General features: G+C 33.4%; 1 protein-coding gene across 2 annotated transcripts; it reads left to right on the top strand.

Annotated features, from left to right (window-relative positions):
* The first annotated feature begins 654 nt into the window (after positions 1–654).
* Positions 655–18931, top strand: LOC128164899 (alpha-N-acetylglucosaminidase-like). Of its 2 annotated transcripts, none has more exons than XM_052828958.1 (23): positions 655–733; positions 866–908; positions 1740–1897; positions 2197–2381; positions 2615–2762; positions 3781–3851; positions 4083–4244; positions 7121–7186; positions 8145–8208; positions 8607–8677; positions 8907–8981; positions 9113–9194; positions 9647–9796; positions 11274–11416; positions 12062–12134; positions 12559–12654; positions 13156–13241; positions 14648–14752; positions 15057–15240; positions 16274–16317; positions 16467–16524; positions 16754–16853; positions 17061–18931. In XM_052828958.1, the coding sequence occupies exons 1-23, from the start codon at positions 665–667 to the stop codon at positions 17276–17278; spliced, it is 2451 nt and encodes an 816-aa protein (XP_052684918.1). In that variant the 5' UTR covers positions 655–664; the 3' UTR covers positions 17279–18931. The 2 variants fall into 2 exon arrangements, with proteins under 2 accessions (XP_052684918.1, XP_052684917.1); XM_052828957.1 differs by lacking the exons at positions 7121–7186; positions 12559–12654 and adding exons at positions 7005–7070; positions 12702–12797.
* The last annotated feature ends 759 nt before the right edge of the window (positions 18932–19690 follow it).

The raw sequence follows: 19690 nt of genomic DNA, 5'->3' as shown, positions 1-19690 counted from the left end.
TTGTAAATAAAATGTGAGAGATCAATGAAGTTGAATATTTTTTAACTAGTCTACTGCAGAAAACATGAAAGTAATAAATATTTTGTATATTAATAATTATATACTAGTATCATACAGGAGAAAACATTATGACTTTATGTACATATAATTTAGGTTTTTTTTTTATAAAATGAAATGTTGACATGTCCGACAATAGTCTGACTAGTAACTTTGAATCTTGGGCTAGTAACTTTGTGGCCAAATTTTGTAATTGCACACCCCTGACATTGCTAAATGTACATGTAATTTCAAAGCTGTATGTCCAATATTCTATTGTACTATTTCAGTGATATGTTCCACAGATGACATACTTTTCACATGCTACACTTGATGCAGTTACACACCACTATCATGAAGTTGTCATTCATTTTATTATTAGAATAAAGATGATGTCATAAAAGGGTTTTTTTCTCCTACAGAACTTTACAATTTTGTGGTTCGTAAACCTAAAAATAAGAAAATTGTAGGTCAAAAGAGATTTTTTTTTTTTTTTTATTTCCTCCTCCTACGGAACTTTATCATTTTGTTGTTTGTAAACCTAAAAATAAAAAAATGCTGGCCTTTTTTTCTTTTCCAATCCGGATTTTTCCTGCACTTGTTTTAGTTTTAGCTGTTCAAAAGTCACATGACACAAACATCCTCACATGATCAAGCAAGTGGAGAAACGAAACATGATATAATGATTTCTAAAACGGTAGAAGAAAATCTTTTTTTCTTAAAAAGAGAATAATTTGGGCATGCATAAATAGTTTCCTGTTATAGAAAGTTACGATATATTGTGGGTTTTTTCTCTTGCGGCTTGTGTAACCAGTTGTTTCTTTTTCAGGTCTTTGTGTTGTTGACGAATTTGATTCTGGTGAATTGTAAAGGTGAGTAGCCGGTCTTAGCTTAAAACACGCACGCACGGTACAATTAACCATTTCCTTTGTTGTTTTTTTAAGTTTTATCAATAAGATTTATTTACACACAAAAAACATTACATTGAACATGGTTTTAAATGAATTTAGCATTAATTTTATACAAATCCCAAAAAATCTTATTCTAATTCTAAGTCCCAAAAGATCCAGGACCCGAAAAGTCTTAGTCCCTAAACATCTTGCCAGGTCACGAAACGTCCGGGTCCCGAAACATCTTGGTCACGAAACATCTAGAATTCGATTAAACATCTTAATCTACAAGGGGACATCTTTTCCAATATTGAATACGTTATAGCTCTATGCATATACGTTGAAAGCGACCGTCATTTCATCTGATCAATTCCCTACATTCTCTTTAAAACGATATAAATAGTACAAGAGGTATACTTGTTTCTTATTATATCGCGGGTTCTATGGTATCGCGGTATTTCTGTTTAAGGTTTGTAGCACGCGCTGAAGTTGACATTTGATGTCGGGATATTTTTGGACAATAGTAAACAGAGGCACGCTAAACATATCACTGAGGTATATAATAGAGGAAACTCACAATAACATTAGTTTTTGAAAATTTTCTGTATCGATAGATTTTTTGACAAAATGATTTAACTACCACGATATCATAGGACAGGCGCATACATGATCTAGAACATGCAATATACCGATACTACTATGTATAATGAAAAGAGTGTACTACAAGTTTTGATATCCAAAAATGCAATCTACATTCCCTAATGCAATGACAATGTTTTGAAGAAAAAAATGACAATGTTTTGAAATCTTCAGATTTTGCGTCCTTATCCCATTTAAAGCCTAAGGCATCATTGGGGAAACAGGAAGATGCTGCTAAAGATTTGTACCAGAGAGTGTTGGGACCAAGAGCCGGGGAATTCGTAGTGAAGGTTCAATCCAACATAGGGCCTAAAGAAAAGGACACCTTCCTTGTAAGATCTACTCTCATTAAAATACCAACACACCAAACTCTTTTCCCTCACTTAATTCCTGCAGTTACAGGAAAACTATAAAACATGTTTCCTAGAATTTAATGATGCTGCACATAGTTTAAACTATCTTTATAAAGCTAGTATATGATGAAAAGGGTGAAACTAATAGGTTGGACATGATTATTATGAAAAGAGAAACATTCAGCAATACACTGAACCTACTTGTATTTTGAGAGCATAGTTTAAGTGGTTTTGTTTCACTATCAGTAATTGTGCTATCACTTCAATTTTGAATTTAGATCAACACAAAGGAGAAGTATGTTGAGATTACTGGGACAACGGGCGTGGCAGCTGCCATGGGGCTGTACTACTATCTGACCAATTATTGTAACTGTCAGATCACATGGGGAGGGAGACAGATGGCCATTCCATCCCCCCTCCCCAAGGTCGAGGGGGGCAGTGTGAATATCACAACCAATGACAAGTTAGTGTATATTGTCCGTTATAAATGTGGTATTTTGTTTTGTGTTTGAAATCATCTTAATTGCAATTAACTAATCACTATAAACAAATAATGGAATGACATGAATTCACCTAATTATGTAGTTATCTTGCAAATTGGTTATTTTCCATAATTATTTGGGGAACAGCCACTCTTTGTGTTCTGTGGACTAACATGCTATTGTTTTATTGACATGCTATTGTTTTATTGACCAGGATCCGGTTCTTCCAGAACGTGTGCACGGTCAGTTACTCCTCCGTCTGGTTCAAGTGGGCGGACTGGGAGGCATACCTGGACTGGATGGCCATGAGGGGGATAAACATGGCTCTGGCCTTCACCGGTCAGGAAGCGATATTCCAGAGGGTGAGTCCACTGAATGGGGCACCCTTCTGATAGTCTCATAGATGTCATTCCTGATATGTGCATGTCCATATTAAGTATAAATACAGCAGAATCTCTTGTTTTTGGGAGTTGATTTTAATCAACTCTCCTATGCAGTTACTCTGGCAAACCGAAAGTGAAACAGTGTTTGGACTTAAGCACAAATCATCACCGCTGACAAGATTTAGTTCTTAAGAATAATCGATAAATTCGATGTATCTTTAAGCATTGGTTTCTAAGAAACTTATTTATGAATACCTTGAAAATAGTCAGATGTTAAATAGTACGAACAATTTAGATATTTTTTGCAGTCGTATGTACCGGTATTCATACGCCAGAGTTCAATAAAGTCTCGTTCAACCATCGGCTGTCTCCATAAATCTCTGACAAGCAGAGAGTCATTCTATATTTAGAGGTCACGTCATCAAGCTATCACGTGACCTAGTGTACACATTCTCTTGTTTGTTGGAGATTAATGGAGACAGCGGAGCATCTGGTTGAACGAGACTAGAGTTCATTACTGCTTGGATCCATACAATTTTTTGAATATTTTGATTACTTATACATAGTTTGATGGAATCAATTCTATCTTTAATCATTACACAACACGATTCATACGGGGTTTTTCTCAAAATTCTTGTCGGAAAAGTCAGAGAATTCATTTTATATAATTGGCATAATTCAAAGACAGATTATAAACTACTTGCCAAGCAAAGTAACATATCGTTGATTTTAAAATAAATAATAATCGATAAAATCAGCTCCCGTCAGTACTTCAGTACTTTGATTGTGAATAAAGATTCATTCATTTAAAGTTGTCTCCCCCCCCCCCCCCCCCAAAAAAAAATAAATAAATAAAAAAAAATTGAACCTTCTGTTATGCTACAACTCCATATTTCAAAGGAATATAGAAGTTCAAGCTTTCATGTGAAACTTTTCCTAAGGTTGTGGAGGACTATTAGTGAGATGGACTCTTTCTCTATTTTGTTTTGTTCTCCAGGTCTACATGGGACTTGGGTTTACTATGAAGGATCTTCAGGACCACTTTGGAGGTCCAGCATTTTTAGCTTGGTGAGAATTTTACTGTCTTCATACTGACAGCTGTCATTTTATTAGCATATATTTGTATTCTCTTTTTGCCATGGTTTAGATATAATCTCAAAATTGGTAAACCTTCCCCTTAAAAGAGAATAGTAATTGAAAAATAAATATTTTAATAAAAATTTATATACATATAATTAAATTTTACCACATTATCCCTTGCCACTATAATTCAGTTGGCCTATTTTTATATTGCTTCAGGTCAAGAATGGGGAACATGCATGGATGGGGCGGGCCCATCACCCAGAACTGGATAGACGACCAGCTGATCCTACAACACAAGATCCTGGAGCGTATGCGGTCCCTTGGAATGATTCCCGTCCTCCCAGGGTTCGCTGGACATGTCCCAGAGGCAACCATTCTGTAAGTCAAAACTAGGCTGGGTCTTTAGATTAACAGTGCTCCCCTTATGGATAAAGCATTATTTTCTTATTTTGTTGAAGAATGGAAAATATTTTTAGTTACTACAAACAAACTTTTATTTTTATGGGAGATATTTTAAAAGGAATAGGAATCTCATCAAATGTTTTTTGCAGTCTTTTGAATTTATTATTTTTTTTGCCATGGGATCATGTAAATTTGTCCCTTGGGGCCTGTTTATAGTGGTGGTAAAGTTGGTTTACAGAATCCAAGGTACAGCGTGAAAATAAATGTAAGTTGTGTTTTATGTTAAGTGAAAAAACAAAAAACAAGTTCTTGGAGTTATTTAAACTTCAAATTAGTGTGTCTAAAATAATCACTGTTTTTATAGATTTGTTTTGGACAAAAGTGAGTTTATTGTCCCCAATGATTTCTTTTCCTTTTTCGGGTTATGTACAGTTATTTTCCAGGTTTTTATGTGTTACTTTATATTATGTGTTTTTATGGCGTCGAGCGAAGCTCGAAAGCCATCTAGGGATCGTACGTCCGGAAGTTGCCGATTTTAAGGAGCCAAACAACTCAAATGAGTGCAAAGTTTTCTTATGTGTTTGAAGATAAATAGCTGACACACTTCAATTTCGAGCAGAACTGTACGTCAACAAAACAAGTTGGCAGATACGAAATAGTTGATGTCTTTGAAAATGTTCATATTTTATTGTAAACAGTATGTCTGGGTTTTAGCGGATGAATACATTTGCACCGAGACACATGCGATAGTTAGGCCTACATACTCAACTTGGTTATGAAATATACCAGCCTGCAAAACAAATTATTTTGTATCCATATCGAATATTGACAATGCACAAATGTTTGATCTTTTAGCAATAAAACTTCCTACATCGAGCGATAAGTATATCTACAACCAAAAGTTATTTTAACCAACTAGTGACCTACTTTCACTTTGTAAACAACGTGAATGGGTGCTTTCTTTTATCTACCCCTGATCTTTTCGGCCCGTGTCATTTTGACCCATGTGAATTTTAAATCAAATTGATAATAAGAGACAGAGTGTTTATCAGCAGTATACAATATATAGAATTAAACACAATCATAATTTTAATATTTAATTCTATATGAATAGAGAAAAAAAATATAAAAATTTGTTAACTCCCAAGATATTTCTAAACTTAGATTTTAATTTTCTTTCAAAACTTTATAAGAATCAGGTGAGTCAATTTGTAATGAATTGTAATTTAATTAGTTATGTGATAAAAAAAAAAATAATTAATTTTTTTTTTTTTTAAAGTTGACTAATGTATAAATTTGTCTTTATATTTGTTTTTAAAAAGTAAGTATAATTGATACCAATTTCTAAATGAATGGTCAATAACCAAATCAGAATGATTTTTGAAAATATGAAAAAAAATCACACTTAAAGTAGTCCGAGTATCGCACTACGTCATAATACGGATTTTACAATATTAGTCTGACTTTTACAAAGCGTTTTTGATACCCGGTATTGATTTTGCTCTACATCGCTGTTGTAAACAGCAATTAGAACGGTAATATATGTATTCTATGAGAGATAGAAATGATTAATGTTGAGAAACTCGATTCTGTTAAAGTAAAATGAAAAACGAAGTTTTTGATTAACCAGGATCTCAGGTATGCTTATATCTTCTTTGTTTTGACCCCCCCCCCCCCCCCCGAATTTTTCTTTTTCTTTTACTAAAACCGGTTTAAATTTAGAGACAGAAGCTATTTCGAATTTAATCAATCGTCAATTAATTAATGTTTAAATGATATCTAACATAGTTGACAGATTTATGCAGAAAACTGTAGCAAAATGTGATTTTTACGGATTTTCTCGTCAGGGTCTACTTGGTTAAGAGCTTATAGCGTGAAAAGTAATCCGTCAACATATAATTTATTTTACCAAATCTTTTTTCTAAGATGTCAATCTATAGAATAAACACCATGAATTTAAGTTTGAGTCCATAAAATAGTAAAAAAGTTACCAAACGCGATACTAGCATTGCATTTTTTGTATTCTATTTTGATACATCAGGTCCATAAAGCGTACTTACTTACAAAAATTTGCGCAAAATTATTGATGAGATATGGCTTAAATAAATATTTATACTCTATTTTGTATGTTCAGTTATAATTTTCCCAAAATTGGTAATTATATTTAGGAAAAACGGACGTCTGGCAAATTTCATAATTGTCAATAATTTTCGCAAGGGGGTACACCCGTCTGAGAGGTGATAACAAACAAACTAGCATGTAAACATACATATTTTCTTTTGTATATGTATTGCTAGAATGTATATCTATCATTTAAAGCTAAGCTTTCAATGATTGAGCCCATTTAGTGCCGAGTATAGGACTACCTTAATTTTAATAATTCTATAATTTTAGTTGACTGCATAAAATCTATATTAAATTTCATTTTTGTTAAATCGACCGCCCAACTCAGAGTTACAGAATCATACTTTGTTTTAAGGATTTTTTTTTAATCTACAGTACCTAAGTGTACATTTGATCAATGAAGGAGAACCATAAATAACACATATAAAAAAATATGCATTTTTGTAATAGTGGAGATTATTTTGACTTTATAAAAAAATATTAAGGTTTTTATTCTTCAAATTAACTTTAACTCGACGCCATTGTGGCCCTTCAGGCCTTTGATTTTCATTGTCTGAGTGGATTAATTTCAGATAATTGTAGAACCTGTTTTGAAGGTTGATATTTTTCTAGGCGCTACCCACAAGCCAATGTGTCCAGACTGACCGACTGGGCAGGTTTTAACCAATCATTCTGCTGGTAAGTGTGGATTTCCCAGAGGTCCCTTCACTTCCCTTGCTTTTTTCCAGGCACTATCCCACAGCCAACGTGTCTCGCCTCGGAGACTGGGGACACTTCAACAAGACGTATTGCTGGTAAGACGAAATATCCCACAACTCTTCTCATTTCCCCTTCCTTTTTAATTCCAGACACTTTCCAACTGCCAATGTATCTCGATTGCACGACTGGATGTATTTTAATAAGACATATTGTTGGTAAGATAGCCTGGCCCCATCACTGTAGATCGGAGGTGTGATGTGTAAAAGAGCTGCCTGATAGGGGCTGTGTCTGGTAGCACTTAATGAACTATTAACAATGGGAAAGGAGCTGTTATGAAAAAAATCAAATAGAAATTTCTATTATGTGTCTGTTTAACTAGGTTAAACACATGAAAGTCCCCCCTCCCCCCCCCCCCCCCCACCCATTTTTCTAACAGTCATTACAGATAAATTAAGGTAGTACCCTCATCCAATTCAATTTATGTGCCAGCTCTATATTGTTTTGATTTTTATTAGATGTGGACAATATTTGTTATGAGTAGCACTAATACCAATGCTAGCCTTTGTGTTTGTTCATGCATTATGAATGGCAGTTTTTATATACTAGTACATAAAACATTCATGCACCCTGTAGAAAAATGCTTTTGGAATGACCCTTGCTGTAAAGGTGGTCTAACAGGTTTTTGTGGATGGTTGGAGTCTCCTCATTATTTTATATATCTATAGAGTCTTACATCGAAGATTAGTGTGTTAAGTCAATTTTATCAAATATTCAATTAATATTTCTTTTTCTGTAAAAAACCTACTGTTAATATAGCAATGATGTAGTTACAGTAAAAATGTAGAAGCGAATGCCCTAGCTGAGCACTGTAGCTTTGTGTATTGTAGTTATATGTTTAATAAAACCCTAAACCTACACATGTAGCAGTAAACTCATTGTAACTATCCTTTGTTGAATTGAGTTTTTACTGATATATATTTGTACACATTCTAAGCATGTACCGTACTTGTGTAGTTGTATGCTATACATGTACATCTGGTTTGTTTGTTACAGTAACTATCTGTTAGACTTCAATGACCCATTGTTTATGAAGATAGCAGTGCGCTTTATCAAAGAGGTAAGATAAAAAAAACATATGTACATGTATGTATTGGAGTTGTATTTTGGGCCCATTCAAAGTGTTGGGTTATTTTAATGACCAAGCATTTAAATTTACCATTATCAAATATAAAGCAACAATATCTCTTTGAGACTATGGTAACTTTGCCTAATAAACAATGATACATGTTTAACATAGATGTGAGGATGAAAGAGACACATTTTTTGTATGAGGTACATTACTGAAGTGGACAGATAATGCCAAGGGGGCTGGTAAAGCTCAATTCAATCAAACTATAAGTGAATTGAACTTCCTCTGAATGTGACCCAATTAGATTATGCAGTACATGACTATAGTGTTTATGTATATACAAGTTCTGTGGGTGCTTGTATTAATATTCTCTTTGTATTGTACAGATGGAGAACGAGTTTGGAGTTGATCACGTTTACAGCGTCGATACCTTTAATGAGATGAGGCCTCGCTCAAAGTGAGTAGTGTTATCTTTGATTTGATAGAGTCGATCCTGCTGAAAAGTAGTTTTACATTTTTATAAAATTGTTGTATATACATGTATCTAGCAATGACAATATTTTTACTGGTGACAAAATTACTTCTGTCTTTACTATAAATTACCTTCATTCTGACAATTGTTCAAAATTAAGATACCTGACTTCTAACCGTGACCTCACAGTACAGTGTCTTACTTTTATTGACAGTTCTACCGAGTACTTGGCTCTCTCTGGCCGCACAATTTACAAGAGTCTTAAAGAAGCAGACTCCAAAGCCATTTGGTAAGCATGGGAACATTGAAACTCTTTATCAAAAGCTGCATTTGTTGACTGTGATGATGTGAACGATGATATGATGTCATCTTGTTGACTGTGATGATGTGAACGATGACATGATGTCATCTTCTGCGTAGGTTGATGCAGGGCTGGCTGTTCATTGATGGCGGATTCTGGAAGCAACCCCAGATCAAGGCTCTCCTTACCGCTGTACCACAGGTGACCATTATGCATTGTTCATGTCCTCTGATTTCTGACTCCTTTATTTCTGAAGAAAATCTGTGTCTTCAATTAGTGACAATGTAACGATGGTTATCTTACTAGATAGTACTAGTTAAAAACTGTGATGCCAGATACAGAGGAGTGTCCAAAGTCAAATGTGCACTCAATCCACTTCTTCCATTTTTGTAAAACCTGTTCGATTGTGTTTCATTTTACCCATTTTATCTACATAAAGAAAGGTGTGTGAAGAAAAATATATATTGATTGATGGTATTGAAGGAAACATACATAATCTGGGTTTGTGATGACTGCAACTCTCATACCTATTATGACCCACCAAGAAATCATTATATACAATAGTTTAATATGTGTAAACGCATGTTCTAAGTGAGGTTAATCTTATCCTTGTTTTAAGTCATGGTGATCTTTTTTTCATTTTTTGTTGGCAGGGTGAGATGATAATCTTGGACCTGTACTCAGAAATAATTCCGATTTACACCCAGACGGAGTCGTACTATGGTCAGCCATTTATTTGGTGCATGTTGCATGACTTTGGCGGGACTATGGAGCTCTATGGGGCCCTGAAACTGATAAACGAGGTGGGCATGAGACTTACAAGTAAATAATTAACATTATTATGAGGTTGTATACATGAAATATCTTTTAATCATTGAATGATATTTATGTAGATTTGTAGAAATGTGTAGAATCATAGATAAGTTAGACTCTTATTCTCACCTGCAGAGTGTAAATATATGAGCTCTAATCATGCAATCATAAGATCATCTCACAACAATGACAGATAAGAAGCTGTAATCTATTACTGGGGGCATTGTTTTAAATATTTAAATATACACAGTACATTTATATCTAAGATTGTATTGGATATAAAGGTTTATTACAAAAGTCAGGCTTAAGAGATAATTTTGTTTCAAAATAGCACTGTTTTCACATGAAGGAACCAACATTTTTTTCTTTCGTGCACTAGCATTAACGTAGCTTGTGGGTTTGCTGACTTGATGGAAAGAGTTGACCATCATAGCAAACCCATACATTTTTTTTTTAGATGACAAATGGTCTTTAGAAACATACAAGGAAATATTTCAAAGGTTACATGCATTTTATTCAATCATTTATAATTATTAATTGCTAACAAAAGATGTGACATACATTGTCATATTTTGTTCTATAAGGTATGAGTGTACGTTGGAACTCTTCTATTTACAATCATGTTTATACAAGAAAATAATTTGAACCGTATGCATTAACTCCGATTCTTCTACAATTATAACTTCTGTATTTTCAACTACGGATCTAACTATTAAAATTCTTTTGGCTTTAGCTATTGTCCTATACAATTAGAAACTTATTACCAGGTATGTCAATAGTTGTATGGTAATTTTTTTTTGCATTTATTGACTCAGAGTTTCATGAAAAGAAAAATAGCAATTTTTCTTCTCTTTGCAACCTTACATTAATTTCATTTGTGCATTCGATAACATTCATGATATTGTCTGATTAGTATTTACATATTCTAATTATGTGTTAATCAACTAGTCTTGTCAATCAACAAATTTTTATTTTTTGGTTCTCAGACGTAAGAAAATGATGACATCGGGCTTACGTCATGATGAAAATATAAGGTTTTGCGAAATCTTTTAAATCTTTAATGCTGTTTTGCAAAAAATTGTTCAAGGACACGTATTCATTTTCTTTTAGGAAATGATTCAATGTTATTTCTTCTGTTATTGTGTTGAGTAAAATTAAGTTCGTCTAAATTGTTTAAAAGTTTGGAGCATAGTTTTGAAATGCATTTTCCGATTAAGATATGTATTTTACTATATATTTTATTGAAATGGTGTGCTTGTTTTTATCAGCCACACTGTGTTTTAATGATGATAACATTATAACCATGCAGACGAATCTTAAATAAATTTTAGAAATAAAACTCTGAAACTTATCAATCACGCGGACAAATTTTCAGGGTAGGATTTCTCGCAAGCAGTACTAGTAAACCTTGGACCGACGTTAAGTTTTCGATCTTATTGTGGGATTTGTTTTTAAATCTTTTTCTAGGGTCCGTTCAATGGGAGGGCATTCCCCAACAGTTCCATGGTGGGTTTGGGGATGACCCCGGAGGGAATCTTCCAGAATGAGGTTGTGTACGAGTTCTTCACAGAAAACGTGTGGAGGAAGGCCCCCAGGGATATATCTACATGGTAAGAACTACACACGTTCAATTGGAGCTCCCTGTAAGTGTTTCAATCTTTATTGGAACATTGTCAATCTATTTATGAAATAGCTAGTCAAGAAATTTGCTTGGTTATAGATGTTTATTTAAGGAATAAGTTGAATTTCTACTATGAAATACAATATAACATTGCTTAGCCTTTATAAACTGCAAAGCTATACATGTATATGTTATACAATATAAATTTTCATATATACAATATGAATTTGTTTAGCCAATCAAATGATGCATTGAACCAGAATTTGATTATAAAGTTTTAAATACTTCTGTATAAACTCCAATCAACTGACCAGATTTTAGCCATTTGAAATATCTTCATAGTTTGTATTTTTGTGGTTGATGCTTTTTGACATGCATCCCATAATGGCTGACATTTTAAGGCATTGGTTTTATGTTAAGAATCTTTCTTCAATTATAAAACAAACTGTGCTGTCATGGCTGAATCACATTCCAATCTGAAACTTTGTCATAAGGAGAAACATGTACTAGGGAAATTTATGTATACCGGTACTATGATATGAAACCAATCCTTATTTCCACGTGTCTCTGAAAACGTGTTTGGTTATCATTAATGCATGTTCTTGTTTTAAAGACGTAATTTTCTCCCTCTCAGGATCAGCAAGTATGTCCTGAACAGATACGGCAAGACCAACAAGTTCATAGACTTGGCCTGGCAGTATCTCAAGGTAACCTCCGCAATGTTTGACCGTCGCAATTCTTGGTAATACATGTAATTGATTTGTCTATGATAATTCAACCAATAAATACAAATGGTAGATAACATGATGTTAAAGAACAACTAACTGTAATTAATTTAAGTACATGTAAGAGTTGGAAGTTGTGAAAAATATTTTGTTATTTGCATGTCATATATTATTTTACTCTAAGGCTTCAATCTGTAATACATTCTTCACAGAGAGCTTGGTTTGAATTTTTCCTTTGCTCAGACTCCACAAAACTGAACCAAAATCATCCAAATCACCTACACTTTTCTTTCTACACTTTCTCACACTGACATCTTTTAAGAGACAATGTTTTAATATAGCACATGTCATATTATATGTGTTGTGACATTGACCTCTCCTAACCTTTGACCTCTATCTGATTTAGAACTCTGTATACAACAATTCTGACAATCTTAAGGACCACGATTCCAATGCCATCCCTGATCATCGCCCCAGCCTCTCTCCCGCACTCCATCCTGATGTAAGTACTTGATCTAAGTCTCTAATGTGTTTGTTCTGTTTACGTAGCTTGGTATATACAACAACACTGACTATCTCCATGACAACAGCATAAACATCATAGTAACAACCTTGCCCAGGATGACTCCATTGATTCAACAGGATGTAAGTACACAAACTTGTAGGCTAGAAGCCTGGTCTTTTCAGAGCCACAGTCTTCTGACTGCCAGTTATCTGACTGGGATGTTGTGTCATTTACTTGTACATGCACCATGAGGACACAGGTCAATGAGGGATACAATCTTGCCTTCAAAGCTTTATATTTTAGCTACATGTTATGTATTTGTTATTAAGTAGTCTATGAACCAAAGTATACTTAGTTACTTAAATTCTTTTATAGTTAGATACAGCATATTATTTAGGTGGCCCTTAAAAGCAGACATGAAAAACAGGTATTGGTATTTGACAATTTTTTAAAAGCTTCCTGTGAAAGGGTTAACATTGGCGTTGTCTGCCCCTGTAGGTGTGGTACAACCCTGAGGACCTGTACGTGGCCTGGGACATCATGACCTTGAACTTGGATGAGTTCAGCAACAGCTCCCTCTTCATGTAAGTACTGCATGTGGTTGACATTCAGAAAACATACACCTGTCAATCAGCTGTTGTCTCTTCGTATAAACAGCTTATTTAATTTGGTATAGTAAGAGCAGCCATTGTATGCACAAATGATACTGAATTGTTCTGCCTCTGGATATCAGGGTACTTTTGTATTTGTGATGTCTTCTTCATTTGTTTAACATCGTTAACACTGACACTGTGACACTGATGTACTTATAATGGTTGATCTTTATTGGAGGTATGACATTGTAGATGTGACATACTTGTAGTGGTTGACTTGTATTGTAGGTATGACATTGTAGATGTGACATACTTGTATGGGTTGATCTTTATTGTAGGTATGACATTGTAGATGAGACATACTTGTAGTGGTTGACTTGTATTGTAGGTATGACATTGTAGATGTGACATACTTGTAGTGGTTGATCTTTATTGTAGGTATGACATTGTAGATGTGACATACTTGTAGTGGTTGATCTTTATTGTAGGTATGACATTGTAGATGTGACATACTTGTAGTGGTTGATCTTTATTGTAGGTATGACATTGTAGATGTGACATACTTGTAGTGGTTGACTTGTATTGTAGGTATGACATTGTAGATGTGACATTCTTGTAATAAAGTTGACTTGTATTGTAGGTATGACATTGTAGATGTGACATTCTTGTAATGGTTGATCTTTATTGTAGGTATGACATTGTAGATGTGACATACTTGTAGTGGTTGATCTTTATTGTAGGTATGACATTGTAGATGTGACATACTTGTAGTGGTTGATCTTTATTGTAGGTATGACATTGTAGATGTGACATACTTGTAGTGGTTGATCTTTATTGTAGGTATGACATTGTAGATGTGACATACTTGTAGTGGTTGACTTGTATTGTAGGTATGACATTGTAGATGTGACATACTTGTAATGGTTGATCTTTATTGTAGGTATGACATTGTAGATGTGACATACTTGTAGTGGTTGATCTTTATTGTAGGTATGACATTGTAGATGTGACATACTTGTAGTGGTTGACTTGTATTGTAGGTATGACATTGTAGATGTGACATACTTGTAGTGGTTGACTTGTATTGTAGGTATGACATTGTAGATGTGACATTCTTGTAATATAGTTGACTTGTATTGTAGGTATGACATTGTAGATGTGACATACTTGTAATGGTTGACTTGTATTGTAGGTATGACATTGTAGATGTGACATTCTTGTAATAAAGTTGACTTGTATTGTAGGTATGACATTGTAGATGTGACATTCTTGTAATGGTTGACTTGTCTTGTAGGTATGACATTGTAGATGTGACATTTATTGTAATATATTTGACTTGTATTGTAGGTATGACATTGTTGATGTGACATTCTTGTAATGGTTGACTTGTATTGTAGGTACGACATTGTAGATGTGACGCGAAACAGTTTACAAATCCTGTCAATCAAGTACTACACGGACCTTGTCTACGCATTTGGTCGTGGAGACATTCATGCGGTAGAGTAAGTCACAACGTCTTATTATTTAATTCTCGGAAAACTTTGGTTGTATGTATTAGATACTGTTTACAGATACATATATAACTATATTGTGTTTTTATTGAAATCAGTATTGAGGTTATAACAATTTTTTTTAAGGGCTTTACCAACCATATTTCAAAAACCATTACTGAACAAATTCATCATTACAATTTAAATATTTTTGACAGTTTAAATACATGTACCTAGGTTTAGAATAGTTCAGTTTGTGATGTAATTACGAGAACAATGAGTTTTACACAACATGCTAGAATATTTCATCATTTAGATCTCATGGAAATCAGCTTCTGGGGTTGCTTAGCGACATGGATACAGTGCTGGGATCAGATTCTCACTTCCTTTTGGGACGCTGGATAAAGGCGGCCACAGATAATGCAATGGACATGCAGGATAACTGGTTCCTTCAGTTCAATGCCAGGAACCAGATTACTCTGTGGGGTCCAAGAGGAGAGGTGAGAATGTCAATCTAATGATCAGGGAGACTCATTTACATGCATGTCTCGTACCTTCATCTTTATGTTGTTTTAATGCATGTCTCTTACCTTCATCTTTATGTTGTTTTAATGCATTAACCACACCATACTATTAATAGTGTCTGAGATATATTTTATTTTTAACCACAGCATTAACAGTACAAAGTTATGAAGTTTGGGATTTATCATAAGTGATTTGTATTTAATATACAATTGTATTCTGTGAAGTTTAACTTCCTGATAATGATTTTTTTTGTGCTACAGCAAAGACATTTCAGAAAATATAATAATCATTGTGGTACATGTACTCAGAATGGTTAAGTTAATACATGTACTCGGAATGTTAAAGTTAAATGTTATTTCAGTGTTATACAAATATACAATATCTCTGTGTTGTAGATTTGGGATTTATACCCAAATTACGCCTATATTTTGAGACAGTTATTATGTACTGTGGTTTCACCAATATTCGTTGAATACCAATTTTTGTGGATTTCGTTATTAAGTTGATCCACGAAATTAAGTGTTCATTGAAATGCAATTTCTATTAACATTTTGTATTGATAGGGTCATTAGCCACGAATTTACGCATCCTTGAAACTGTGATTTTCACTTTATCCACTAAAATTGGTACCCTTGAATATTAATGAAACCACAGTATTTTGTTTATCGGCAACATAATATCATATTTTACACCTCGAATGAGATATTTTGAATTCGACAAATTTTGCTGCATATCTGCAGTTATAACCATAACACAATGGCGTAAACTTAGCAAGAAAGATAAAATCATAATGCTTTGTAACATCGGATATTTGCACTAGGCTTTATTCAGGCATTGACCGAATATAGCCTTGGATTAATGCGTTACCTTTATTTAGTCAATGGAGAGGGTAGTTGAAGGATTAATGATGATATCTGAGTTATATATGGTGTTATTTCTGTGTTATTTATGATTGATATCTCTACAGTGTTATTTCTTTTTATATATAATGATATCTGTGTGTTGTAGATCCGGGATTACGCCTGTAAGCAGTGGTCTGGCCTGATCAAAGAGTAAGTTCTTTTACATGTACATGTATAATATCAACATGCACTTTGTTTCTTTTCTACTACGGTATATTTCATAATGAAAATAACTGAAAGATGGTGGACAGATATAGACAATCAGTGGTTTAAGCTGAATATTTTGTTTCTGTTTCCAGTTATTACCTACCTCGATGGGAGATATTTGTGAATTACACTCTGGACATAATGGCTCACGTAAGTGACAAGTCTGGTGTATGATGCTAACCTTTAGGGTCAACGATATTGCTGTAAATGTAAAAAGTTAAACAGTATAGTAAAACCGTTGCTACTTTACAAAGTTGATGGTTCTGGACATTAAAGGTGACAGTCAGTGGCCTTTTTATTGCTGTTCTATTTTTAATTTCCTTTACAGGAAGACAGACAATATGATTTTAAATGCTTTTCTAATATTGATTTGCTCTAGAACAAGACCTACAATGCCACAGAGCTGGATATAATGATCTATGAGAAAGTGGAGTTTCCGTTCAGTTACAGACTGGACCAGTATCCCACAGAGCCTCAAGGTTAGTAGAAAGTGGGAATAGTTAAATGTTGGGGCAAGTTCTGCTAGACCATATATTGTTATTGGAAGGGACTTAGAATTATTTAAGTAGACATGTAATGGTTTTATCCTCAGAATTTACAAATGTAGAATTTTGAATAGTATAGTGGTAAACTTTTTGTACATGATTTTTCATGAAAATTAAATCATTTTTCTCCATGACAACCAGGTGATAGTGTTGCCATAGTGAAGTCCCTGCACAAGAAGTATAGACCGGACACCATGTCTGAGTTTTTCCAGTCTCTGCAACAAGCCACGGAGGAGCGACATCGCAAAGACAAACGGAACTGGATACAGAGGAAATACGGCTCACAGATAAAACGTGCAAAAACTCAAAACATTGGGTACAATCCCAGACTCCATCATGTTGTGAACGGCAGGAACTGATTTTGATGTTTATATCTGTGATTGAGGCTGTGATTTGGACGTACTTGTGTCTTGGAATATATCTAAAGGGGTTTATTCAATATATTTATGTATATAAAATTTTTGACAGAGCTTTTGTAAAGAATGAAATTTAAACATGCATAGGGCCATATTTTTTCATGCTGGTACAGTATATATACATGTATTTTAAAAAATTAAGGTATTGCAAGGAGAGTTTGAACTTTTATTCAGTGCAAGAATGATATTACATGATTTCTTCACAGGAGGGAATAATATGATACAAATATAGTACAATATGCTTTTACTAGTATACGAATCTGATGTACCAGCAGTTACTTTGTAACTGTGTAACTATGCATAAATCATGTATATTGTGAACGTTTATAAATGAAAGTGCTTATGTTTTACTCATTTTTATGTTTTCATTTATTTAAGTTTTACATAAACATGTCTGTATGAAACATTTTGCAGTGCAAGCAACATTTATTCCCATAGGCATGAACCGATTAACAAAGAGAGTTTTATTTAATATTCAGATTTCAGTGTATGTGTAAAAACAAATTTTTGTTGTTGTTATTTTATGTTATCAGGTTAGAAAGGGTACCTTTTTTATGTGATGTGTCACAGAAATGTTAAACATTCCAAATATATTGGGTTAGCAATGTCACACCTTTTTTTCATCTCCACCTGGCTCCAACACCTGATAAACTGAAAATAATAAACTGAATTATGTACCTAATACATGTAAGTAGATTTTTTAAAAATTTCAATTGTTTAATTTACTTGGATTGTAAAGTTTAGAAGGTTACTTCTTCTAGTATTTATAGGTATACAAACCTAAAGGGAAAACATCTAATCTCAGAATCTAATCACTGAATCTATTTCTATTAAAATTATTTTAACTTAAAATTTTGATTGTAATAATTCTGTCTTATCTTTATGGAGCCAGATCTCAGGGATCTAGTGATGCGAGTTGTACTTAATTAGTAGCAGTAAATAAGAATTTTTTTTATGTATGAATACCATGTGTTTGTATTGGCTTTATCTATAGTCAAGTAGCTGGTGCTCAGTTTGTTGAGATTAAAATGGTCACCCTCCCAACGTCAGGGATCATGAAGTCACTCTCATAGTCATGATTGGGGTTATAATTCAATTCATTTATTGACAATTACCATGCTGGCATACAGTCTTGAATATATGAGTTACATTAAACAAAAGATTAAACAAAAGCATGCAAAAGCTAAACATTAACTAATAAAGAACTTATATAAAGAACTTTGTCTAAATCCGTTACTGAACTGCTTGCCAGACCCCAGACATTGAGAGGGTTTGTTGAGGCCTGCTTTTGTTTTATTGTATAAGGATATGTGATTTATACACATGGCATAGCATAACGGTATTTTTGAATTGTTGCAATAACTTAATTAAAGAATGCTAGTATATTAATAAGCGCTATTTTGTCTCATTTTTTGAAAAATCTCTGCTTAGAGTTAAGATAAAACAGTTTCTTATTGTAATGATGGAAATATTTTCCCTCAATATTTCACTTAGAAAGAGTAAATCAAAAGACTAAGCATTGGAATTCAATCAATTTAATTGATTAAATATTGACAATATCCTAAGGAGCCAAATAAACTTTTCTCTATTCTATGAGGTGCCGTTTTGATATTTTGGAGGTATTTTCTGATATCAAAAAAATAAATATTTGATATCAATAATTTGAATTATTGAAATCAAAAAGAATTCTTAAAATCTGAAAATCTATTTTGTGATATCAGAAAATCATTTTTTGATATCACAAATGATTTTCTGATATCACAAAATATATTTTTTGATATCAAGAATTAAAGTGGTATCAGAAAATCATTTTTTTGATATCGAAAATTAATGATTTGTATTTTCTGATATCAGAAAATCGATTTTTTGATATCAGAAAAAAGACTTGCATAAAATTACTATCAACTTAATGAATGCTCCCTGTGATGCAACTTTTGTAATTTGTAAGAAATTGTGTTTCAAACCTGTACATGCCTGTTAACATTATGATGTATGCCTAATTTTAAACCTGATTTCATTTTGGCAAGTTTGACCACATATACAATGATAAGCACTGCTTTCTTTGTGATTCGCTGTGAATATTGAATGGAATTCCTTTAAATTGATGGAGTCCCATAATATAAAGGAATCATTCAGGCGCATAGTTAGTACTTTCAACATGTTCAATACATAAGACCAGAATTATCAGGAACACTTAATAAATTTTTTACATTAAATAAATATTCAAATAAAAAACAACAAATATTAAAATGCAAATCAGGCTCTGTAGTTCAGCAATTTAATTTTGGGTCAAGGAAGTATTTATTAAATATGTGAAATTTATTCACCATTTTATTTGAATTCAGAAAATACAAT

The sequence above is a fragment of the Crassostrea angulata genome, chromosome 10, assembly GCF_025612915.1.
Source record: "Crassostrea angulata isolate pt1a10 chromosome 10, ASM2561291v2, whole genome shotgun sequence".
NCBI classification, from domain to species: Eukaryota; Metazoa; Mollusca; class Bivalvia; order Ostreida; family Ostreidae; genus Magallana; species Magallana angulata.
The sequence above is the reverse complement of the archived record's forward strand: the minus strand, read 5'-3'. Positions and strand labels throughout refer to the sequence as shown.

Bases quoted from the DNA above. Each gene is read 5' to 3' on its own strand.
- LOC128164899 (XM_052828958.1), top strand. From the start codon at position 665: ATGACACAAACATCCTCACATGATCAAGCAAGTGGAGAAACGAAACAT. The intron at 8,678-8,906 runs GTGAGTAGTGTT...TTTTATTGACAG, and splicing joins GAGATGAGGCCTCGCTCAAA to TTCTACCGAGTACTTGGCTC. The intron at 12,135-12,558 runs GTAACCTCCGCA...TATCTGATTTAG, and splicing joins TGGCCTGGCAGTATCTCAAG to AACTCTGTATACAACAATTC.